The sequence below is a fragment of the Triturus cristatus genome, chromosome 5_1, assembly GCF_964204655.1.
Source record: "Triturus cristatus chromosome 5_1, aTriCri1.1, whole genome shotgun sequence".
NCBI classification, from domain to species: domain Eukaryota; kingdom Metazoa; phylum Chordata; class Amphibia; order Caudata; family Salamandridae; genus Triturus; species Triturus cristatus.
Window position 1 is genome coordinate 996,872,377 of NC_140587.1, and position 27,390 is coordinate 996,899,766.

The 27,390-nt window shown below is 40.3% G+C and overlaps 1 protein-coding gene across 1 annotated transcript in view; it reads right to left on the reverse strand.

The window, feature by feature from the left end:
• The window catches only part of ADCY2 (adenylate cyclase 2), a 3,557,286-nt gene that overhangs the window by 3,298,949 nt on the left and 230,947 nt on the right, over positions 1–27,390 (reverse strand). Inside the window, exon 2 of the mRNA XM_085606100.1 lies at positions 12,118–12,315. Within this exon, the coding sequence (XP_085462226.1) occupies positions 12,118–12,315 (198 nt within the window). The remainder of the gene's footprint in view (positions 1–12,117; positions 12,316–27,390) is intronic.

Genomic DNA, 27,390 nt, shown 5'->3' on the forward strand with positions numbered 1-27,390 from the left:
CTTATTCACAATCCTCTGAAGTAGCTAAGGATCTGTAATTGCTTCGTATGCTCAATACCATGTTCCAGTAATAGCTCTAAAAATGATATTGTGGCATTTTTTTTCAGGGGTTTGATTTATCTCTAGGATGCCTTTTTAATACCATGCTTTATGGATGTAAGTGAATTCCTCTGATAACTATGATTATCTCATAGTGATATAAAGCCTCATCCCTCCTGTTTTCTAATCTTTTTGACTATTTTGGTGACACATTGCAAGACCTCCTCCTGCTAACCATATAACCATACAGGTGATGATATTTGGAAAATATTTCCCGTGTGTATAAGGGACTGGGATTTTTCCATGAGGGTATCCAGATGCTGGCAGGGTCCAGTTATTTAGCCGAATAGCTAGATCAGGGACTCTGGAAACGCTGGAAGAAATGGGGAGGTCCATGAATGAATTCATGGCTTAGGAAGGGAGTTGCCCTAAGCAAGGATATTTTAACTGATTGCCTTTCCCTGGATTACCTTCACTGTATCCCCTGGCTTAAGTACCTAAGGGATTGTCTTGCGGACCTGGGAAGGGCTGATTTATTCACCAACACCGCGAACATGTGTAGAGGAGACCTGTGTTGGGTGAAGGAGAATTTACTTAAAAAACGGCAGATTGAAAACCGTGCCATCAACTGAGCCCTATCTCTTATGACTCAAAAGTTCCCATGATCGATTTTTACTGACCAGGTTCCGTCTGGACCTTTTTCATTACCTCCTGGCCCACCCGGGTGGGACACATAGGGGCCAGAGTCTCTCTCCCTGTGGCTGCAACGTGAAGTCTCCACAGGACATGATGCATTTTTTAATGTTCTCTCATTTTTGTGAGGTTCCCAGAAAATCTTATCTCATCCCCATTTTAAAGAAGTGCAACTTTAGATAGGTTAGATCAGTGTTTATTTTTTTACAAATGCTTACTATCAACTCTGTGTTATATGTCCTTAGCTTCTATAGGTCCTCACTCAGGTTCAGATCTAATCTATTTGATAGTGTCCTTAAAGAAAACTTACAACCGTTTTTTTTATGATTCCCCCAGTCTATGCTATAGCCTGCTTTTTATTTTTATAACTTAGTGGGCTGGTGCCTAGGAACTGAATTGTTTAAAGTATATTATGTGTTTTTTAACTAATGATACTCTTTTCTTTTTTTTTTGCTGTACACACTGAACTTAGTTTTAAATGACGATTTGCGATTCCCAGAGAAACTCAAGTAGTCTGAAATGCATAGCGGACTGCTTACTGAGGTTTCTGCCTTTTTCTCATCAACTCAGATTTTAAATGTAAATGAATACATTTTAACCATTTTTGTAAAATATCTCATTGTCTTCTACTGTATTGTAATCTTTTTGATTTTCCTATAATTTTATGGTCTATCTCGATAGATCGAATAGAGTTTATCGAAAGTTAAATAAACAGTAGATCTTTCCATGTCTTCACTGTTAGGTAGGAGAAGGAGCAACCTCTGCATCTGCTATGTTACAGAAAGGGGTGCAGTGTGGAGGTGTCTGGCTTACTGATGGAAGTTCAGGCAGTGGTAAAAGAAGGTAACTTTGGTTGCAGCACATCTAAAACCAGATCATAAAATATAAACATAAAAACTTACAATAAAAAGGCAAAGAGATTAAGAGATCTACAACAAACTGAATTAAAAGACTTCTACATGGAGGGGATACAAGTGTGTGGATCTTAATTTAGCAGCTTGATAGGTTACTAGAAGCATATAATGTGAAAAGACTAACTACCAATATATTTATGTTGACACTATCCTCGTAGTTTGAATTTCTTGCAAAATATCAACTTTGTTAAGTTTAAAATACATAAATCAAAGTTCATCATCATAGTGGAAGACCAACAGCAGAAAGTGCAACTATATTCACAAACTCTATATTTAAAACAGCATACTCCTTTGAATTAAAATGCTCTTCAGAAAGCAATCAACCAGACAACATGTGTCATAGTCATTAAGTTGTTGTGAATAGAGTAGGGTGGCTTTTAACTTTGAGAATTTATACCTATGCAACAACGGTAATACAAACCTCCTTGTAAACGGCAAATAATAACCACAAAAAAAACAAAATGCAATAAGGATTGACTTGATTGCTCATCACATAGGCAAATGTTAATATCAGCGGTAGAATATTGTCCTAATGGTAAACATAACTGCCATTGTTTGGAACCTAACCAAAATCTAGCCAATAGTGTTGTCTCATACACATTTGCCACAAAGAGTAAATAGCTAGGGTTTTAGCCACTTCCACTACCTTCCTAGTGGCCTGCCTTTGCGTAGAGAAGCTACCCTGGGCCCAGTATTTATCTTTTTTCATAATTAGCTCGGGATGCTCAAACAAATGTGCACAACCCAGAGCTAAAAAAGAGTCTTTAATATATTTTAACCATGGGACAGTCAGGCCATGGATGCAAGACAGGCAGTCTCTAATGATTTGCCCGGTTGAGCTCAGCTTCTTTGTTTGCCCAAATTGAGCCCCAAAGGACCACTGCTCGCATTATCCTAACATCTCTATATTCCCAAATACCCATACCGGATGTTTGAATTGGCAGGCAAAGCCGGTTGTAGATCTCTAAAATTCGGGCTACGGGTTTTTTGCCAATGAACGTGGTGAGAGACCCATCGAAATCCAGGCCAAGGTAAGAAAAGGTGCTCATCCTATCACATTTTTGGGTGCGAGGTTTTGTAGTTCTAGGGTCGCATACCATTGGCTTCATTTTCGTAAAATTAGTCTCTACTTCCAGATCTCTCATGAATGATACAAAACTAGAAATGAAGGTCGAGACCATTGGCTGTTCTGGCAAGTAAACAAAAGAATTTAATTCACATATGACATAGACGAGAATACTATCAAATTTTTTAATGTTCAAGTTACACAACAAATTGGAAACCAACATCTTTGGAAAAATGACTGACAGTAATAACATGTTACATTACGACAGCTTTCATCAGAAATCATCTGCCATATTCATAATTACTCAGAGTGAAAAGGATTGTACACTAAAGGAACAAATGGATAAGATGCTTAAAAGATTTGATGATAGAGGATACCACAGTAAGGTATTGGAACAAGCCAAGACAGGGAGAATGAACAAAACAAGACAGGAACTATCTATAAACACTCAAAAGGATGAACATAAAAGAATGGCAGTATTTCTAAATTTTCAACGATGAGTGGTCAGTTAAAAATATCTATTTTACAACACTGGTCTATACTTGCCATGCAACCTGATTTTAACGGCATTTTTGCTGAGACACCTATTTTTGCATATCAAAGAGGGAAAAATATCAAAGAAATACTTGCACAGAGGAATCCCAACACCCAAAAAGCAGTACATAAAGGGACGATCCCTTGTTACTATTGTAATAACTGTAATATTGTTACTATTGTAATAACTGTAATAATATTATCAAAAGAACAATGGATTACACATCCTATGAAAAGAAATAAAATCGACCTCAGAGTTTCTGCAAACTGTGACTCAAAAAATGTTATATATCTGCTCAAATGCCCATGTGGGTTAGTGAACATGGGCAAGACCGAAATAAAGATTAAAATCAGAGTGAATGAGCACAAAAGCAGCATCCGTACCAAAAACATGAAGTCTGTAGTGGCTTGCCATTTTTAAGAAAATGGTTATAATGTCAGTCAATTGAAATGTCTGGTCCTAGAAATCATTGAAAAAAAGGAAGGCATGGATAACAAAAATAGCTTGCTTCAAACAAAAAACGTTTGGATTAAGCACCTGGACACTTTGAAACATAATTGTCTTGATTACAGGATGGCATTTTTGTGCTATCAATTCAATTCAAATTTTCTTTATTTCGGCCGATTAGGCCCTAAAAGATACAATCATGCAATGTCATATAAAACAGTCACTTGAAGTAAAAACAGTTAATAGAATCAGTAAAACCAGTGTGCAGAGGATTACGGACATAATAAACAAATGAAATTCATTAAACAGGGCAGTCATTAATTAGTTTAGACCTTATCTGCCACATAGCCATTAAAAATTTTGCAACTGCAAAGACTATGTGCGGAGCAGTGCTCGTTTTCAATATTCTGAACACATGCAGATGACTCCTTATGCCCAGGTTTCTGCATAGCGGAACTAGCCAATATTTTCTTGGTCTATTGTAAGCTGGGCAAAAAAACACAATGTGAGTTTCTTCCTCATCATGAATACAACAGCCTGGACATATTTTATCATTCTTTTTTGACCAGTTATGGGTAAAAATGTTGATAGGGAGAGTCCCTAGCCTCCATTGTATGAACAGTTTTCTAGATAAAACAGGGGAAATAATGTCCATAAACCCTTCAAACTGATAACAATCCTTGAAGTTTAAGAATCGATCAGTCAGGGTCCCTTTGTTAGGTGCAGAAACCAGGGAAGCAAAACGTTTCTCCCTATATATACCCACAAGGCGTTTGCGAGGAACCTCATGACAGCCTTGCTCAGGAGACTCCCATAATTCAGGGAGTCCCAACCGATAAAGTTCTTTCTTTATAGAGGCTAGCCATGGGATTTCATCGCAAAGGTTCATATTCATAACATGTACAAGCTCTTGTCTATAATGTGAAAGCTCAGCAGTAGACCAGAGCCTATGCCAGAACCTTAGTGGCATAAGTTCCAGGTCGTCTTTTATGGAGGGTAAGCCCATATCTAGTCTTAGGGGGAGGAGGGGTGTACCTCGGGGGAGGGCCAGGAGACGCCTTAAAAAATTGTTTCCTACATTAATAATTACTGTGCCCGCCTTGTATCCCCAGAGTTCTCCACCGTAGGATGCAGCTGCTTTGGCTTGGGACTTGTACATTTCAACTGCCGGGCTAATTGGTTTATAAGTAGAGGAATTTGCCACCTTCAAAATTCCCCCCGACAGTTGAGAGAGCTTTAAGCGACTGGTTGCTACATGAGGTTCCCATGATAGGTTCTCATGCAGCATTTTGTGCTATCTATAATGTTGATTGCAGTTAACGTTGATGGACCTCAACACTTAGACTTTTTTCCTGTTTGTATTTGTGTTTGCATTTTTACGTTCAACTGTACATTAATTTCCTTGCTCGAAGTAACAATGTCCATGATCTTGAGAACGCTAGAATCTTCTTAATATGGAACTTTTGTTTTCATAAGGATTATATTTTCGTCCTCCCCCAGCGGAGGCTTAATGGTCTACCAGATTTATTAGAGAACCAGTGATCATTCACATGTAAACCACCTTTTAATTGTCATGATGCATGAATATCCCATCATATGAATCTCGTCTAAGATGGCCCGGTGTAGTTTGGTAACAATATGGCCGCTGTTTTCAGTGGAATAGTCCTTCTTCGCTTGCGAGGGTGTTATTAGCATGTGTGCACTGCTGGATATTCGGGAGCACAGTTACGACTGGAACACACCACTAAGTGGAGAACCCAGGGGGACAAACACGAGGACGTATGCATGTTTATAGTGTAATTTGAGGGGTACTTAGTTTAATAGCACTGTATTTAAGGAAAAATGAACACGGTTGGGTACGAACTATGAAGAGATCTAACTCGTGTAAACGAGTAACTTTCAAGACGCACAATTAGATACAGGCTGCATGCGATCATTACACAATGTTTGCTGCTGCATAAAAACAAGATCACTAACTGTTATTTCGATTGGTATGAAACAGGATGCACACCACTTGGACGGTTTATCATGATTGACCTGGTCTCAATCAGTATTTTATTGAGGATGAAATGGTAGTCTCAATTTTTACGGCATGAACAGGGAGTTTGAGCTCAGCACTATGTAATTTGTGTTTTCTTTAGGCATTATAATTATATATTATTTTGTTTTAATGCATGTCACCACAGTACACCAATTGAGTAGTCACTACACCTGGGAGTGTTGGTTGACTGTTGAGTTTTTGATCGGATGGTTTTCTCATGGTTTGTTGTATATGTAATTTCCTAGAACTGATACCCCCTGACAAAGGGCTTCTGGCCAAAATGCATCTGGATGGCGGATTAGAACTAACAGTTTGGTCTGATTTATATATCATTGTTAAACCAATGTGATCTTAAGGAATTCAAGTAGAAGATGGCTTAAAACAAATAATTATCACCTAACAACGAAAAGCACTCAGTGTCTGAATTTATGTTGAATATACGATAGTTGAACAACCCTGGGATGACGGGGCCACACAGTGCTAGAGGGGACTAACTATTTTCTCCCATTTCTCCTCCTTGATAGCTTCCTTTTCTTTAAAGCCAGGTCATAGACCTTAATGCTGACTGCTTGTAAGCATTGATCTCTGGGGACAGTTTTAGCGAACAACGCAAGGCTTCATTTGCCGCTCTACACTGTTTGTCAAACCAGGATTTAGCATGAAAAGGAGTCTGAGTAACAACCCTTTATTCTGGGTTAGGGGTTCAATAAAGTGGTTTAGTTTGGAGGTGGAATGTTGTATTTCCAGTTTACAAGAGTTCACCAACGCCGTGCTATAGCAGACAACCTGGCTCATAGTGTGCTGCATATTTGCAGAGTGCAATGCCGCCCTAGGCCCTGTGTCCTTAACAATGAATACTTAATTGGACATGAGCTTTGGCTTCTGATGCTTTAAGGGGGCCACAAGCTGCACTGCGATGGGATGGTCATCACTATAGATCTCAACAAGGACCACACAACTCATGATTGTTGAAGACAGTCCTTAAGAGATAAAAACATAGTCTATTGTACTCCTGGCACCTCTACCAATAAAAGTTGGAATTGTTGGACTAGAAGAATTTGAAGCCTCGTTTGCTAGGTCATGCTCAGCCAACAGAAAAAACAGAACATAGCCCATAGCATCCATGGCATTGAAATCAATCCCCCAAGCAAGAGGGTCAAAGATTATTGATGATAGAGTGGGCAAACGTCCAAACTTGACATTTAAATCACCCACCACTAGCAAATTTAAAGGGCTGTCAGCCCAAGCCTCTTTTTCAGCGCAAACGTAAATGACTGAAATAGGCCCTGAAAATTACAATCAACCTTGCTAGAGAAATTATTATATAAATTCACCATATAAACTCTCTGTTTCCTGCCTCAGCAAAGGCAAAATGCCTGAACCTTGCCCTGCTCCGAAGAAATGGGTGAGACTGAACAGCCAATATTTACTTTAAACCAGGCTTTCAATCCCCCTTTAGCATGTCCAGCGTGTGGAGGTACTCCTGGCAGGCTAAAACATGCATAACCATTGAATGCCACCTCTTTCATTTCCCATGTCTTCTGAATAAATACTATGTCATATTGTAAAATAAGGGATTGCCAACCTTGAATTAGAACCTTTGAGGCCAAGCGAGGCACGCTCTAGCGTAAAAAATGAATACATGGGCAGCGTTCAACTCCTACATCGTCAGGTACACCCGCTTCTATACCTTTCTGGGACTTCAAGGTGTAGTCTAAGACTAAATCCCCATCCAGGTTACCAGGACTTATTGGTAGTGGGAGGTAGGCTGGATCTTTGTACCAATGGCACCACCATTCACCGGGGCTGCAGCACATTCACACTCCCTTCTACACTGTTAATCATTATATTCCTGCCCTGCAAGCACCGCAAATCTATTTTGCAAGGGTACTAACGAGTGCAAAGGAGGTCTAGAAGGTTCTTGGTTGAGCACCATTGATTCACCAGGCCTAAAAATAGGGAGTGCCAAATGCCTATAAAAAAACCCAGCTGCAAAAATTGCACAGGGCTAGTTTTGACCATTCCTGCCCTGGCTAAACCCAATATTTCATTACCGACCATGGGATTACAAAAATGTATGACTATATCGTCACTAATGTATTGCTTGCCAATCCCACCAATGTCCCAGACATGTCTTGCAAAAAGTATCTCTTTAGAGAAATCCCATTGACCACATACATTAATGTTCAGCCATTGTATAACTTTGTTCAGAAGACCACTTTTGGATTCTAAACTATTGGCAAGGGGGCAGGAAACATTAGCTAGAACAATTACATAGGGAGAGGAAGCGGGAGGAGGGCCAATCACAGGGAGAGGAACCAGACTGGGGTATCTCTTTTCCACCGGCTTGGCAACCCGCTTAACAGGGAGGGCTTGCTTCTCGTCACTCTATGGAACCCTGCTGGTTGCTAGTCTGATTTCAGTGGCCAAAACTTAACTGTTGGTGGCAACTCTGCCCTCAGAATTCAGGGCCTGGATCGGGATGATTGGTGGAACAGAATTAGATGAGGGACAGGCTAGAGAACTTTGAAATTTTGAGCTCAACAGGAGTCCTATCAGCAGCCATCTTTACCAATTGACCTTCAATGGATGTGAGGTGATCAACAACTGGGCACAATTTACCATCCAACAATTCACTTAAGTATTTACTCAAGTGCTTCCAGGAATCTTCTGGTGTGGCAGGTATAGAGGCAGGGGCCGACTCAATACCAGTCCTCCTGCGCATCACAGCTTTACCCTTAGTTGCAGGGGGCTTCGTTTTCAGGGTTATCTTTCTGTATTTTTTCAATTGGCATGTTGTCTAGGTCAGAATCTAAGTCAGGATCAGGCAAATGTATATGATTAGGTTCATTCTCTTGTACCTTTACTTCTCCCCCTGCCCCACCCAGCATTTTGCTGCAGGTAAGTCCCTTGTCTGCAAAGCGCACATCAGCAATTGCTCCAGTTAGTAAATTTGGTGCAGGAGTGCTAGAAGTCTCTAAAAGAGAAGGCCCCGGGGTGCCTGCAGAAGCATTACAATTATCCAGGCAGGAAGGCAGAGGTATTGCAAAATCCGCAGTAGTAAGTAAGAGACGATGCTCTGCTATTCTTTTTTTTGGGATAAAATGTCCACTGCCCGTGTCATGAAATTATCGATAGTGGAGCTTGTATATATTGGAGGGCCGATAAGGACTCCAGTTGTACCCTTCCTTTTTCCCATGATGACATAAGCAGCAAGGCTTCTGGGGAGACGAGAAAGAATAATTTCGAAACGACAAGGAAAAACTAAATACACAGTCCTGCCTAAATTGATGTCCCACGCTGTGGAAGATGTCTTTTCAGCGCGTTGTATGGCTGGCCCCACCTCCACAGTGTGAAGTATGCTGGGGACATAGTCCCACCCCAGCATGTTCAAAAATGCATACCAGGAACCGGTAATTTGCAGGCTGTCAGTCCCGCCTGAATTGGTGTCCTACTCGTTTATCTGGATATGGTCACCCTAGTCCTTTAAATGTGGCTTACTCAAACACCTTTTTGAAATGGTATAAACCATTTGTCATGACTTGCTTGCTGCCATCTTGACTTTACATATCTGATTATTCATGGGGGACTTTCTTGAATTAGATAGACAGCTAAAAGTCTTAAGGCTGAAAATTCTCCCACTTGCCAAGTAAAAGTTCTTTTTTGATATGCCTCGCTTTCCTGCTACAATTTCACCCAACAGACAATAATCAAACTTACAGCACAATTACATATCTAGGAAGTAGTTTTTCATCCACAAAACCACAACTATTATTCTGGGAATGTCCACCCATCCTCAGTTGTGACAAGAGTTTTCAATATTTGTTGAATAACGAACACCAGTACAGCATCAAAGCATTGGGCCGGGAAACACAGCTATATTCCCAAACTCAAAATTTGTCACACAAGTGCATTTATAATAAACATTCTTAAATGATTGAGTACAACTCGGCTCTCACTCTCCCTAAACAAGAATGATGTAGTACATTTTGTTAACCGAGATAAAAAAACTTTAGAATTTTCTATTGTTGTTTGTTAACCAAATTGCAACTAACTAAATACTTATGCAGTACAACTCAATCACCAAGAAAGAACTAATGCAAGAGTTACACAGCAGTGTTCCTCAACCAAGATCGAATTAACTTAACAATTAAGCCATAAAGTTCCCTAACTAAGATCAAACTAAATATTAATTCCGTGCTGTTATTTAACAAACCTGTAATTAACTAAAGATGTACACAGCAGTAACAGTTAACCAAGAAGGAGCCAACTACAGACAACTGCAGTACCATTCCTTAACTAAGATGGATCTCAGTGAAGAAGTAGGCACTACTGTTGCTTGACCAAGTTGCAATGGTTTCATATCAGATTATCGTTAGCAAAAATATTCTTTACAAAAATGTCATCTAATTGCTTGTCAATGTTTCATTTTTATCTTCAATTTGGAACACAAAATATCTGCCCAACAATATTTTATTAATGATACGCTGGTGCCATACCGTTACAACGGACTGAATATTTATGCAGCACAGATCCTCCACCAAGATAGAAGTAACTAATTATGGTGTCCCATTGCTTGACCAAGGTAGAACTGACAAAGGAGCTATGGAGTATTACTCCTTGATGACATGGAACTAAATGAATAATGAAGTACAGTCGCAGTTTAGGTATTCTTGAACATGATCATGCAGTGATCTTGGCATGATAGCCGTTGGTATTAAGAGTACATTGTCCAATTGTAAAACAGTGAAGGTGGCCAATGAAAGACATCTCTGAACACCTTCCTCACCAACATAGCTACCCGCTATGTAAATGTATTTTCTAACCTGGTGACACTAAACGGAATGATGTTAGGTGAGCAAAGCACAGGTGTAAGTAGCAAAACATGGTTTTTGGGTACTATGAGTTTCATTGTCTTAAATGTCACATGTAAGTTTACCTTACAATGAAGGTACCGTCCAGAAACAAGTCAAGCCAGAATCTCAACAGGTAAAAATACAATTGTGAAGAGTTTTAGTTTACAAATTAATTTCAGTTTGTTATGGAACAAAATACAATATCTGCCAATAACAGCTCACAGTCTAATAAAATAGAACATATTTTTATAGTACCACATCTAGAATGAAACAGCACATGTAAAACGAAACATATTGAATGCAAATATGGGAACATTTCACTTTTGATAGTCACTTGATAAATCTCAGCAGCCCATTCAATAAATGGTGCATATTCAGAAGCTGTATTTCATAGTAATATTGCAACTTTATTTCACAGTCTTTTGCATCTTGCCCTCAATGCAGGTTTATCTATTAGTGGTATATTTCAGAAAATATGAATGTATAGCGCTCTGAGGTATTTGCATCATGTTCAGTGGCACTTTAAAACGCAAAAATAACGGAAAAAGTGAATGTGTTGAACACCAAGTCACATACTCCGTGTCTCTACCACCTTCATCTGTATTTTTCTTAACCCGAAGGTTTTTTTTTCTTTTTTCCTGAATAGCTATGTACATAATTTGAATGCTAATGAGGCTTATGGCTTATTTCATGAATCCTAGCGATAGACTCTGAACATTTTGCAAAGAGTCAAATCAACCTAATAACTGGACAAGTTCAAAGAAATGTTTGTTTCTTAAAATGCTGCCAGATTTAATTAGTTCAAAACAAGTTATTAGTAGACATGTTGATTCTTTTCCTGATACCATAAACCTGTAATGTGTGGCCTGGATTCTGTGAAAGCATGCCACGAACCTTTTAGCTTTTTAAAATCTTGTGTTTTAAACTATATTACATTCGGTGATATCATTGAATGTAGAAAGCTTTTTTTCACGTTTTTGTTTGTACGAATTTTTCAGTGTAACTCTATAGTGGATACATATATAAAATACATTTGAAGGTCAGCTATTAATCAATATTGTTATCAAAGTCAGTTTGATGTAACCTGCTTTCATAATTAGTTTCCTTTCATGATGCCTAGTTGCCATCATAAATTTCAAGGAAAGACTTCTCATTTGCATGGTAAAGTATGTCCTATAGGACCTCCAAGCACATGTATTCATCCTCTGAGATAAACTAGGGCAGTTTAAATAATGCATAATGAAATGTCATACCAACTCCTTTCAAAATTGCACAGTATCTCTAAAAGTGCATCAATGCATATGCATTGATTTATTCATGTTTTCATAGGATTGTTTCAATTTCGTTAAAAAAAATGGTGCACATTAATTCGTTATCAATTCTACTCCCATGAACATTTCAAAATATGGTAGCTTTTATTTGAGTCCCCCAAACAATTACACTACACCTATTTTTAACCTCTCAATAATGGAGGCATCCATTAGTGAAAACTAAATATCAGTGAACAAAATAAAACACAATCCTACCTGATCCCATGGTGAAATGACGCCACCAAAGCACATGAAGAGGTATCCCATGGCCACGAGACATACCCAGACCACCAGAGAGAACACACGGAGTAACTTCTTGAAGACGGATTCTATGCAGACCAGAATAAAGATTGCAAAGAATATCGCGAGGGCTGTTGGAACCGTTATTAAAAATGCCACATGGTCTTCAATTTCCTGTGTAAACAGAGAATGGGAGGGATTTAGCATATTTTCTTGAATATCACTCATCAGCTACATAAAAATCTAAAAACATTGTCGTTCCTAGAACTGTTTTTCATAGGCTTCGTTACTGTCAAAGTGCCTGCACCTCATTCAGGTGCATTCCTTGCAAAAGGCACAAAGTCCGGGCCACTGGATGTTAGTAATTCTGCAGCTGTGCCATGCCCACACAATTTTGGATTTACTACACTGCCATATAATTCACCATCTGCTGCATAGGTTGCAGATTTTTAAAAAAATTAAATGAAATGTTTCTAACATTAAAGTTACTATAAGATACCGAGGGCCTCATTTATGAGAAGTGACGCATCGCTGCGTGAAAGCAGCGATGCGTCACTTCTCAGTGCGCCCTCCTTGTGACATGATGGATGCATCTTATTTACTGTATGACGCGTCATATCGCAAGGAGTTACAGATACGTCAGTATTTCTGACGTATCTGTAGGCGCAAAAGTGACGCATTGCTGGAGTGTGTCATACAAGTGACACAACTCCAGCAATGTGTCCTTTTACATGGTGCAAGCCCCCATGTGAAAGGGCCTGCGTCAGTCTTACGCCTGCTGTGAGGCAGGCGTAAGGTAGTGACGCATTTGCACCCTAGAAGTGGCGCATTGAAATCTAGTAGATTTCACTGCGTCAATTCTACGAGGCTTACTTACGTGGGAAGTCCCACCCTGCATACATTATACCTGACGCCGGTATAATGTAGAGCAGGGGTTTACAAAGTGACGCATCTGCTCAGATGCTTCACTTTGTAAATAGGGCACAACAGGAGGCATGATTTACGCTGCCGATGCGTCATAAAAAGTGACACAACAGAAGCGCAAAACTGTTGTAAGGCCGCATAAATAAGGCCCCAAATGTGGTGAGGTGTACTGGCAAAGAGTAGCTCATCACCCATGAGTTGCTGATTAAAGCACTCAGGTTTTAAAACTGGTTCTAATGAGATGAACCAGTTGCGCAAACAGAATTAATGTGTGTGTAAATGAAAATAGTGAAGTAATACTGCACAGAATGTGATGCGTAATTAGCTTTACTTGCCACATAATTCAGTGAACCCTCCCTCATAATCTGGCCTTCCACTGTTTCATAATCCCAGATGCCCTGAATTTAATGTACACAAACATTGTTAGGGGAATCAACAACTAGATAAATCAATACAAAATAATACAGATTATCAGTTGTATAAAGTTGTAAAAAAACGTCCTCAGTGGACTGGATTCAAAGCAAAACAATTCCCTAATGTCTCAGAAACATATCACATCTGGTGCAGTTAATAAACTCCTCGGGCTATATTACATTAAATGCACCGGGGGCGCAACAGGTGTATGCACCCTCGTTCTCTGCCCCCAGTGCACTTAGATATTACAGAAGGGGCCACATGTGCTTGAGCGGCCTCTTCTGTGATAGAGACCATGCTGGTTCACGTGTAGCACAGGCGTGATCTGAAGGGGGCGGTCCCTCATTTGCAAGATGCTTGACCCTATGTAAATGAGCAGAACACTTTGCCTCTGCACTCCCACCATATTAAGAATGTGGAAGCATAGCAAAGAGGCCATCAGGAGGCCAACTGACTGTGAACCACAAAAGGTGGCATACACTTAGTTTGACAAGTGACCCAAGGTTGACATCCTAGGTCAAAAAGGGGGAACCTTTGACCCCCCTGCTATCCCCATGCAGGTGGTCTCAGTCACTCCCTGCACCCACCAACAGAGGGATTTCTATCCCCCTTTGTAAAGCACACTTTATTGTCACCTGCCCTGAGGAAGACAGAGTGGCTGCTTCAACAGTCCCTCTCCCTTTCACGAATGCGCTGCCCTTAGAGTAGGAGCCTGTTTGGGTTGCCATCTAGGGGCACTGTCTCTTCCGCACCCGGGTAAATGCGACTGTGGTGATAAAAGAGATGGAGCACCCTATGTATATTATTGCCCAAATGCACATCAATGTTATGCTTTGCCAAATCCTTGGCAGTTTAGATTTTTGAAACAAAATCATAAAGTCAAGGGGCATGGTTACTATTCGAAGAATTCTCTTTGTCTTCAATGTCTGTTATCATTCAATTATATTCCTACAGAAGTAAAATATGTTGGACATTAGCTGCATTTATTTTTATTTATTGATAGGTGAACCCCAGTGAACACCATTGATGTTATTTGACAACAGAGTGTATACTGAACATAAGGGTAATTTATATTCAAGCAATATGAAAGCACAGAGTCCAAACGGAATGCATTATTGGCGTATTTTAACAAGACTTAATGAAATAACTTTTAGAAGATAGTGGACTACAGAAGAAAATATATTGAGCAAAGAGATGGCATGAAAAGCAAAGAGGTGCCTCGAGTGGTTTAGGTAGCTATCTTTCATGAAACGTGGTAGACATCGAGTATGCAATAACCTCCTTATCACGTATTGCTTCCATCTCAGAATCTTCACTTCCTGCTTCAGTAGACCCTGCACTGTGTCCTCCAGCATTAACAGAGTGTATACACCAACATATATTTTACCCACTACAGTGTCACTGGACTCAACTAAAACATGCCCGCTGACACTGAAATTTGTGTTTCTGTATTTTTAAGTAGAACTATTCAATATTCAACCACAGTTGCAGGGTTGATATTTTTTATCAATAGTTTGTCCGTATCAATTGTTTCTTTACTGCAATTGCTAATCTTGACATTGTATTTTTTGTTATTATTTTTATTAGTGATAGTAATAATACTAATAATTATAATATCTAATAACCAAAAAAGAGTCCCTCCTGCGGGAGAAGAAGAGAAACGCAACCTCTTTGTAGGGCTGGAAAATATTTATTTTTTCTTTAAATAACCCTCACCCACCACGGTTGCCCCACGGTGGCATGCTTCATCATGGGGTTCATCCCTGCCCTTCTACGTACAAGGGGGTGCTACAACTGTGAAGATGACGGAGCACTTCCCAATGAATGTTCCTCTACACGTATGTTGGTTGGAATAATGGAGTGGGTTACTTATATGAAAAAGGTTAAAAATATCTAACTAGTGTGAAAAAAATGACTTTATCAATTCCCCTAGTCGATATGTTAAAATCTGGGGATATTGGGAAATGCTGCAGGTATATGACCCACCGCTTCCTAGGTCTACTATTTTTAAGCCCTACCCCAAGGCTTTTCTTCAAGAACAAAAAGGGAAAATACTCACTCTTAAGGTTGCATTAACTCATAATTAACACAATAAACAAAATGTGCGAAAATACAAATTATACGGCACCTAATTGGACTGTTTACATTTCAAAATTCATGATAGAGACCATGAATGGGCCTCATGACTCCGGAGTCTCAGGTAAAGGGATCAGTTTCCCAGCGAGGGAGTAACCTTGAGGAAGGTTTGACTACGGGCGTCTCTTCTTCCCCTCTGGACTCATGAGGCCCAATCATAGTCTCTAACATTAATTTTGAAATTTAGATCTGGCCCCCCTCATCAGCCAAGATAGCTTGACTCCAGTGGCATGGAGAGCCTAGCCGTTCGGGCTGGTCTGTTCCCATTGGGCGCATGGTCAAGACTGATTTGCATACGGCTGGGTTCAAACTGGAATGGCATGGGGAGCAAAAAAAAGATGGATTTAGGCCCAGATCTCTGTACTGGGTTGAATGTATGACATTGTTCTTCATTCTGTCCATCAATTGTTCTTTCTGCATTCGTCACCCCGAGTGGGACGGGTATGCCCAAACATGGGTCTCGTGCTCCCCATGCCACTGGAGTCAAGCTATCCTGGCTGATTAGAGGTGAAACTCCAAACTCGGTCCTAGGATGCTTGTTTCCAGTCCAGGGAGGACCTGGCCTGGCAGTTCGGGCTGGACTATTCCCATTAGGCGCAGGGTCAAGACTGATTTGCAAATGGCTGGGTTCAAACTGGAATGACATGGGGAGCAAAAAAACGATGGATTGAGGCCTAGATCTCTGTACTGAGGTGAATGTACGACATTGTTCTGCATTCTTTTCATCAATTATTCTTTTTGCGTTTGTAAATATAACACAGCAGTTTGCGCTACCGGTGCATCACGCAACGTGACGCATGGGCGGCACAATGGGCTTGTAAATAAGCTCCCCAGAATGCAAAGTAAAAATCAACTCTGAATGAGCTATTCAAGGGCGCCATGCGACTACTAGTGATCCCTTAAAAATCCACCATAGCACAACAATTAAGAAAAAAACAAAGCATTTTACTCATTCTTACCAGTATATTTTAAACATTTGGAGCACAGAACACCTATTGAGCACCCTTTCTTTAGAATGCACAATCAGTATTTAGATAATTTTATTCTGCTTCACAGCCAAAGTGTATACTGAAGTGCACGACAGGACTTAAAGCAAATTTGAGCACATGATCATTTATACACAATTTTTCCTTCACTGAAAGTCCTGACAACAATGGGCAAACATAGGAAGCCACATCAGTTGTAAACGGGAGGGAAAACTACAGCTTTATAAGTAAGAAACTTTAATCACAAATCATTTTGAGTTTGCTTGAACTTTGAATTACCCAAACATTTGAGATGGAGGAGTTTGAGTTCAACCAGGACTAGTAAGCATATTTTGCCACCATTAATCCTGTTCATATTTGTAGGTATTTCTTTTTTAGAAGTCCGGGAGTTCTGTCACACCTCACATCCATTTTGTGACCTCTTCCCCCGTAGCTCTAGCAACCTGTTCCTCACATAGCATATCTGACAATGAGCGCTCCATGTTTCTACTTAGGTAGGTACATTCAGAGTTAATACCATTTGTTTGTTTTTTTCCCTTACCCCACTCTACCTTGAATTTAGTGACTATCATTTTATTTAATAAACTTCCTGAGTGCTTACCATGTGTCAACAACATACTTGTCCTTCATTTACATTTTTTTAAATAATCTATTATACAAAGCACTAGTCCGAGGACTAAATCAATTTCCTTCAGCCAATGCTGATGTGAGAAAAAAAAGACTGGGGGCTCTATTTAAATGCAGGCGGTAATAATACTACATCAAAATGGTGATGAAATGTGCTTACCGCCAACATGATGATCTGCCTGTTGAATTTAAAGCAGGCAGACCATAGTTTGACCGTAGCTGATTCTACTACCATTTCCATTGTAGTAAAACTTCTCTGCCGGCCCGACAGATTAAGGGCATTATGAGAACTTGCTATATATTCATCAGCCCAATTAGGGTGGACACACATATAGCCGTTTTTTACCTCCCTTCCCTGCCATAAAACTTGATGGCAAAGGGCACTAAAAATTAAAAAAATGCCCCACCATAGGAGATAACTCCCATGGTGAGGGGGGCATTGTTTTTAAAATCTTTAGACACAAAAACCCGCTTTCAGTTTTTGTATCTGAAAATAAAAAAGCTTTGGAAAAGATTCTGTACGGCTCTGTCATGTTTGACGGAGCCACAGGGAAAAGTTCCAATGCATTTACAGGAACCGTCTTGACAACAGTTTGTATGAATGACAGAAAAGTCGGTCCACCAGATAATTCCCTTTCAGATTGCAAAATCCAGCCACCGACAAGTGTCTTCAACCAATTGGATTCAATAATTGTTTTTATTTTTTAGCAACCGGTTTGTTCAAATACCAAAATACATTTTAAAATAATCACACATATACAGAATCGTATACAGTACTGAATTATTCTCAGCAAAACAATATGTCAGATGTACCAAAGCGTAATTCATATTAGGAGACTCCATATTTGAAGACTCCACTAATTATGAGAAGATTAATTGATTGAACATCATTGCTTGGGGTGTTGAAATTTAGTGAGTCAGATTTTCACAAACTTCAAGAAGTTTCTTATAACATTTTCATAAATTCGAGGATCATTAGGAAGCTACTTTTGTTTGAAATTTCACCTGAAGGCAACGTTGAATGGAACTGATAAATTACTCAAATTCACAAAATTACAAAGTTGTCATCTTCACACACCCACACTCTTAGAATTTAAATTCTAGCCACCTTAATTCCAGCTCCCATTCCATGAAGTTTAAGTGAAATGAGTAGTGAACTATGAAAGCTCTTGATTCTTGTCATTATTATTGTTGTTATCATGGGACTATATAACATGGCATACAAATAAATGAAAGGCATAGACAGTTTATCATCAGAGCAGTTAAATTGGATGCTGGTAACTATGTGTAAAAGCTTTGGGGAACACTCCATACAGTCAGAGAATTGGCTTTATGGACTGAAAATTTGTTTTAGTAATCAAACCAGCAGGCCAGGTCTTGTCCATGGGGAGAGTAGAGTGGAATTGCAAACCATAAATCTGCCTGAATTAGTAGCAGTTTAGCAACCTTCTGAATCACAAAAAAGTAATTTTCAGATCATAGAAGCACTGGGTGAGTGTTCCACAGAGGTGGTCCTTGCACAGGTAGGGCCCTTCATCATAACAGTAAGTTATGGTTTGTTGGTCTTAGTCTTCTAGATAGAAGGCAAAACTACTAAGCCAATTCGTCTGGTGATAGATCATGCAATGATTTTTATGACAATACAGAGCAGTTTGAATTCAGTTTTTTCCCTTACTGGGAGACAGCAGTGGGAATGGCCTGTTCTGAGGAAGTATATGCAATAAACAATAAGTCACGTTATTGATTCAGGACTAAAAGTGCAATATATCAGTTGATCACCCAAAAACATTTTAACTGCTTATGAGAACGGTTTAATCATGGAAGTCTTCTCTTGTTAAGAAATGATCATTTAAGGCATTCCCCTGGGTTGATTTTGCAACTTTATATGATAATTGGATCTTGTGGGATCTTTATATCTAGTTTCATGCAGCTGTCGGAAGTGAAAAATCAACTGTGTCAGTAAGAGAATAGAAGAACAAAGGCAGGAGTTACTTTCACATTTCGACAAGAAAAGTTCCACAAATTGGGCCTGATCAACAAACATATTCCTATGAATTACTCCTGGCTTACTTCTGAAGTCCAACACTAAGCCCAGAGTGAACCAGAAACACTCTTGGCATACTCCTGGAATTCAGGAGTAGGTCAGAAGTACAACATGCGTAGGGCACAGCTACTAAACAAATTCTTTGTCAATCTGTTAAATCAAATCTAACAAATTTAAAGTCATCTCTCACAGTGAACCTGAAAACTTTGAGATGATTCAATTGTATTTTGACAGCAACAATGGATGCTGATATAGAAAATCACAGAACCAGATGACCACAAAATCAGCACTTTTTAGGTGTTCTTCCTGCTGCAATACGTGAGGCTACATATCCCTATTTGTGACCAGTAAGCTTGCCCAGGTTTGATGAAAAACAATTTGCTACAAGTTCCCTCAACATTTTGTATTCATTCTTTGCACCCTCATCTGCAATATTGCAGGTAATCAAAAAAATGCAACATTCAATATCATAGTAATTACCATCCGATTTCCTGATTTCATTTTTCCCCTTCCCTGATATTGAGAAAAAAGTACACCAAAGTAGGTGGTGGACTGAAAAAGGCCCAGAGTATGTCAGTCAATTTCACCTTATAGATTGGTTTCCATGTCCAGAAAGAAATATGGTAAAAGCAACATCGTGATCACCAACATCATCTCAAGCTTATCAAGGTTCCAATTTCTCTCAGTTGAAAAAGTTACAATCTCAAAAATTGAGGTAGTGAAACCATAGTAATATTTACAAAACAATAACTGCTGTCAGCTTGCAACAACCATTGCAAGTTCAGTTCTACCTCACAGCTTGCAGGATTAGGGCTTAATTATCAGGAGCCCAGTCTTCACACCAAAGTATCCACTTCCCAACACTACAGATATTGCAAGGAATGGTAGTTCCAGTGTGCAGCAATTCCTCCTGGTTACTAATTGCAGTGCCTCAAATGAGGAACCACTGCAGGAATCAGTGATGCTACGTTAGCAATGTCATGTAAGCCTATTTGTTATTTTATGGAGGGAAGAGCTAGGTGCACACTGAATGCCTCAAAACACTTGGTCTAGATGTGTCTTCTGTTGATCAGCAGAGAAATGAACATGAAGGTGCGTGTTTGATTTATCTTGAATTATTTGCTGTAGGTTCAAATAGAGAGTTCAGTTGATAATGCCATTGAAATCACATGTCTCGCTGTGGCATGCGCGCGCGCACCTCTTGTGGCCGTGTTTGTTTTTCCCATAGCGATCGCTTTCACTTTCGCGATCGCTTTCAAGAGGAAATATTAAGGTACTGTATTTTTCTATCTTAAAGCATAGAAATGTCACTTTCATCAGGATAATAATAGTAGAAATCTGAATCCCTGAAGACGCCTTCTGCATTTCAGAACATTGTGAGTAGTCTTGGTCCTCAAGAAAGTTGTTACCCTAGACGTACAGTACAGGGATTTACCTACATTGGCCTCGCATCTGGAACTCGTTGGAGAAATGCTTAGGGCTAGTTCAGCACACTTTTCGCATGTTTGAGACGTGCTAACCACGTTTGTGAGGTTCTGCTCTCGTTAAGTGCTATCTTTAACAATATTTTCTATATAATGCCTATTCTCAGACAAAACATCAGTAAAGCTGCACGTCACTGGCTGTAGATCCATATAATTATCCCAATCTGCGTCATTCTATATTCTTCATTGACTTTTCTTCAGCAGCATATCTCTTCAATTAAAAAATCACACCTGACACGTGTTTCATCCTGATTTTTTTTTTCTCAAGCCTGTTACCTATCCTGTGTCAAGTAAAATTTCAGTTCTATCCTTGACCTAACCCTTTCAGAACCCTTATTGAAGAGTCCAGTTTTAGAAATTGGGAAATTTTCCAAATTTTGCGCAATACGCGAAACTGAGAAATTCGCAAAACCTCACATGCACTTTTGCTCTGCATAGTGCTTGTGATAGGCATAATAGGAGTATCCATAGCACCAAAACCGCTAGCGGCCAGTGCTGTGTGTGTGTATGGCGGTGGGGTGGGGTGGGATGATGACTTAATTATCTAATTATGCTGCAACGTCTTTGAGGGCGACTTCTCTTAGGAGGAAGTATTTTACCATTAGTTGGTGGGGGTCGACTTTTCATAGCGCACGCACAGCGAGCTGAATAGCCTCTAGGCGCTTGAGGTGTTAAAGCCCGAAGTATGTAGGATTTACGGTCAAAAATCCTTTTGATGTGGCCGTGCCCTGGGCTGCAGCCTTGGTTAATGCAGCCCACAGGAGTGCGCCTTGCAGCACAGGAAGCAGCTAATTAAATAAGTCAATCATTACCCGCGCGCGTGATCGCTGCACTGAGCCCTTGATAAGAAGACTAACTCAAACAGAGGCAGTTAAGATATACCTTTATTTAGCAGATGTTTGTGCACCTGCCAGCGATGATGTCATTCACCTTTCCCCTCATTTTTGCTGAATTTCAAATATCATAAAATAGATACAAGAAGAACAGCTTGCTCAAAATGGCCGCCACACATTGCCATTGGCCCTTTTGTCATTTGCAAAGCAGACAGTTACTTACTAAAGCTTATCTTGCTTTATAGCAGGCCATTAACAAAGTAGTGTTCCTCCCCCCTGCTACCAGGGTGCAGTGGTATGGAATATACCACGTACCTTGGAGGTGGGCAAGTCACTGAAAGCTCAGGCAAGATGGCTCTGGTCCAACTCAAGGTCTTCTTGGATCCTCTGGCCCAACATGAGCCTTGACTTCGGCCTGCCTGCCTGCCACTCATGGTCTAACCTCATGCACCCAAAATTAAACCCAAAGCATTAACCTTTGATGTAAAAAAGTAGAGACAAAGAGGCACCTATGTAGTGGTTGAATTGAGAAACCAGAAAACCTCGGATAAATCCCGTCTTCCCTACTTTACCAGATTGTGTGATCGTAGGCAAATATTTTGTTTCACCAACACTCTTTTTAATTCGTTATCAGACAAGAGCACCTACAATTATTTTATGTCCAGGGTGTATGCAATACGAAAACCTTGTGTTTCATTGATAATATTACAATGTTGGTCTATCTATAATATTAATTCTGCACACATATAGGAAACAGATCACCACTGAACTGCATTTTTAGGTCATTAATAGTGTCGTCTGGGCAGGAAGTGGGGAATCTTTCTAACCCCCTATTTAAAATAAAATCTTTTATTAAATACCTTTCCTTGTAGTGATATAAACTAATGTACTGAGGTGAAACGCATTTGCATGTTAAAGAGCTATGACTTTTTTCAATTTTGAAAAGACTAGCAGATGTTTACAATATTTTCATCAGCTCTGCTTCTGCAGGGCTCTTAGGGCCCATTCCAGAGCCTTGGCTCAGCTCTGGCTCGACTTCCCTGGTAATTTGTAGGCTGGCCTCCCTCTAACAGCTCACATAGATGGCGCCACTACAAACTTTCAGTTGGATACCATTTCCAAAATGGACGCCCGCTGTTGCTGAAGAGGAGCTTTCATGAGGAGCAGTGGAGTATTACTAAGGGGCTTCATGCCATCCCCACACTAATGCTCTAACTCAACTGGAAGATCAGAGCGAGGCTTCCTGGGAGATTCTCTCCTGCAGCCTGGCCGCTCCAATACAATACATACACCCAGGTAATATTAAAGCTTCACAAAAACGTTGGTGTGATTAAGAAATCGATTCTTCAATTTGACAGGTTTTTACCTGTCTCGTGTGTACCTAACATAGCGGGTGCTATCATAGGAAGCGGGCAAAATGCAAACCCAGATGGCAGTAAAAGCTGGTTAATCCATGTATTAGAGTAACCTGAAAATGAACATAAGGTAGGGGAAAAAATCTTGTCGGTGCAACTTTAATTTGGGTTTCTAGATCGAACACCAGTGCCGAGCAGTGCGCATCACCTCTTAGACGAGTGCTGTCAGTGGGCTGCGCTAAAACCAAGAACTGGACGGGGACATTCTGAATTACGAGTTGCTGTGGTCCCAATGTGCTATGGTAGAGCAACGCTGGGAAGAATATTGGACCGTATTTTACAAAGGGCCCCACGGACACAATTGGCGTTTGTGCCCACACATTGTGTCCGCAGGGCTTTTATTGGTATTACAGAAGGGACCTCAGATGCTTGTGTGACCCCATCTGTAATATGGATGGCACTAGCGCAAAATGTATATTTTTATTACAGCATTAAATTATTACAAGTTTACTGGCTTGGCTTGTACACCGCACTTGGCAGTAAATTCAAACTATTAGCGTGGCCTCAGATCCTCGTGAATTGCCCACCATAAGTTGCCCCCGTGATATGAGCTGAGCATTTTGCTGTTGCCCCAGCCGCGCAGCAATGCGGTTTCCACTCTGCCTCCCCTCGTCCATTGTTTGTGTACCCTCTATTTTATGTCATTCTACAAACCGCGTGATCTCTACATGGTCTGAAAACTTTCAATGGACTAACTGAAAATATGTTTCGGGAGCGCTTTAATAGGGTGTGTGTGTTTTATAAACCACAATAATGAAGCAGAGAGGCGTGTGTTTGTGCAAGGTAGAGCAAATGTCATAGATTTCATTAAGAAGTTTCCTAAAATATCTGCATTGGTTCGTTGAACCGGTCAATAGTTTATCTTTGTTAGCTCTGTTGGGTTAACAAACCTCAAGATCGAGGTTCAAGGGTGCAAGGCTGACTTTGGCCCTGCATGTCCTTGACTCCCATGAGCCTTTGCAGAAACAATTCCCTGATTGTTCCTGTCCTGTGACTACACAGATTTTGAATTGGTTGTTGTGGAATGACCTCCTCAGACTGATAGTGCTGCGGCTAGAGAAAAGTTTAGACTTTTTGACCTTGTGAACTTTTTATCATGTCTACACCGTATGGAGTAATCAAATCAAGCTTTATTCGGTTGTTGAGAAAACATCCATAAAAGCACAATATAATACAATTAAAAAGAATTATGACCAAGGTAGTACAAAAGGTTTCACAAGGATAGCAAAAGGAAATTATTAAAAATAAACAACCGATTAAAAAGGTTTCCTCAATAAACCGTGCCTCCAATAGGGAAGCAATCTAAACGCCAAATTTGCAAGTTATGACAAGAGGAGTATAGTTTACTATATAAAAAAAGCATCTATTAAGAAAGAATGTCATAATTCTTATACATCAACAATCGAAAGATCATTGTTCATATCGAGGAAGTTGGATTCCATTCTTACTCTAGGTTCTGCCTGTGGTTAACAACCGTATGGAGTAGATTATAATAACGCAGACTCGATTCGCAAAGCTATTTTTGGTCAAAGACACGAGGGGTATCGGCCGCTCAGTCAGCATATCTGTGCACCTCCAGGTGGGATTGTGAGTGGACCACTTTCTGTAGCTGTCGCTTAGTGTTCATGACTTTGTGTGCTTGCGCGCATGGAATACTGCGTGCCTATCACATTGTATGCTGGTCACTCAGTGTATCTTTGACTTCAGTACGCGTGGGTGTGTATGTGGTTGCAGACACTATTAGCTTTGTATATGCATGCGTGTGTGTTTGCGTGTAAACGTGAGAGGGCCTGCCCGTCAGTCCCTGTGAATGTCTTTTACCGTAAGAGACCAAGTTTATGTCACTTCGTAGATCTGTTCACTGCGTTTATGTAGCATTGTGTGTGAAACTGTATGTCTGTGCCACCGCATGTCTGTGCCCCGACTGTGTTTGCGAGACTGTTTCCTATCACTCTTTCTGTTTGCCATAACCTCGTTATCTGTCACTGTCCACAGCACTGGCTGCTTTTGTGACAGATTGTGAGAAGGCTTGTGTGTGTTTTTATTTATTAGAGGTGGGCGAGTCATTAAATTAACAGGGGGAGCCGAACCAGTGCCAAGCCAAGGCTCTGGCTAGGCTCTTAAAGCCCATGCACGAGCCGAGCCCTGAAAATGTTTGCCATGTAAATCATACAACATACATTAAATAAAATGTGATAATGCCTCTTCAAAATTCAACAAGCATTTGCAATGCAATAGGTCTTGCATTTGCATGAGTTTGAGCTATTGGCGATGTAAATGACAGTAACTGCGCCTCTTTTACTGCCAGCCTTGCTTCCTGAAAGCAAGGGCTATAAGTACACTTGCAGGTTTTAAAACCTATAGATAAAAGGCAATGTCATACAATGCCAATAGCACAAACTCATTTTTTTTTACATTACACAAGGCAACATATCAAACCAGAATGCCAACTTCCCCATTTAATATACCGGCCCTGGGCGCCAGGCTGTGGATGAAATAATACGCTAATCATTCACTTTTATATACGGAAAGGTAGATTAGCAGGTAACGCTTAAGCTTTAAACGTGTTTGCTTAGAGCACACATTTACAGCAAAATACTGGTTCAAGATTGGGGATCGTTTATCTCCTTGTAAATAGCGGCTCACTAAAAGCTATTTCGACACTCTGCCTGCGTAATAGCACATGCTATTATCACTACTTTCAACTGTACTGGTTTTATCACCGTAAAGAGTATAATAATCTGAGTGAGTCCAAAGAGATTAAGTGATTTTCCCACAATCACAGGATATTCAGCATATCCTAGGAATCAACCTGATTCTCAGTTCCAAAGTCGGCAGCTCTGGGAGTGTGGCATGTATTAATTACTAACTTATCCGAAGATGAGGGCTTACCTCTATTGTATACAGTATTGGGCTTTCAACCCAGCCATTGCTTGGCACTTTGTTGGAATCTCTGTCATTCTGCTTTACTGCATCCTAAATAGCCACCAGAGCCCATGCGTCACTTCCATTCCTTTGTCTGGCACAGGGACAAGGCACAGATTCATTACATTTAATTGTTCTCCATTCGCTCATGCCTTCATTAAAGTGCTCTTCAATTGAAGTGCTATTTTTTTTTACACATGTTGCTGCATTCCTCTCCCAGCCACTACTTTCCATGTTGCTGACCGCTTCACCCCCACCCCTCCGGTCTTGCTTATTTTGTTAACGCCAATAGCTCTAACGCTCACAAATGCGAGACCTATTGCATTGCAAATGCTTTTTTGTATAGTGAGGGAATTATCTAATGTGGGCCAAAAAATAATTTTGCTGCCTTTCAGAAAGTATAAAGGAAAGGTTGCGGGATGTCAACATGTTATAATATGTAACAAAAGTTGAGTACTTATGTATGACATTTACAAATATTTCACAATATGTCAGCGTTGGGACAGAAAAGTCTCTTGTATGGTTATAGACATATCCCCTGCCTTGAGGACCCCAGCTTCTGTAATATCTGAATTCTTAGCAAAGATTTTTAATCAAGTTTAAACACCAATCATTTATGTGGTCTTTTACATAGGCCTGTCTCACAGACTGCATTCTGCTTAGACTGGGGAGGGGTGTCCTAAGTGTTACTTGTAAGTTTAGGAAAGCTACTGCCTTCATTGGGAGTTAAGTAGCATGAGTTTGGTGGAGGCAGCATATCGTGTTTTTAGTGATCAGTAGAGTGAACAGGCCTTTTTACCTTTGTGACAGAAGTGGCGCTTTCAGGCCCACTCTGGTACAGTTCAGCTGCTGTGTGCTTAACACACCTTTGGACTTGATTGGATTGTGTCAAGCACTGGGATGTATGTGTGACTGTGGGGAAGTTATAGTGCATCAGAAGATAGCGCTTATGGTTGTGTATGAGCTAATATATCCGCTTGGGAGAATGTACTGTGCATCATAAAATAGCTTGTGTATCTGCAGGGCTACATGTGGGCTGTGAGTTGGTACAGCATATAGAGGATAATGTGCAGAGCTGTGTATCTGAGCAGGGATGTGTGGATGCCCATGCAAGGGTACAGTACATTGGAGGGTGCACATGCCTGTATATGTGTGTGTAGTGGTGGATGTGTGTGCTTGCAATAGACAACACATGGAAGTCAGTGGGCTCCATTTTGTGAGGCCCAGGGCTTGCTGGGAGAACAGGGATAGGTATAACTTTCCTGTGTGGTACCACAAGCCAGGTACAAGTGGACCACAGTAGGTAATCAGAAGGTTATGGACCCTTGACGGAAGTTTGACTCCAGAACCAACGTCCCTCCGCTCCCCGTGGGGCCTCAAAATGCCCCCTACTGGGTGCCAGTGAAGTGGCAAGTATAAACTTGCATGCCTAAAGAATTATTTTATTGTGCATGACTTTTT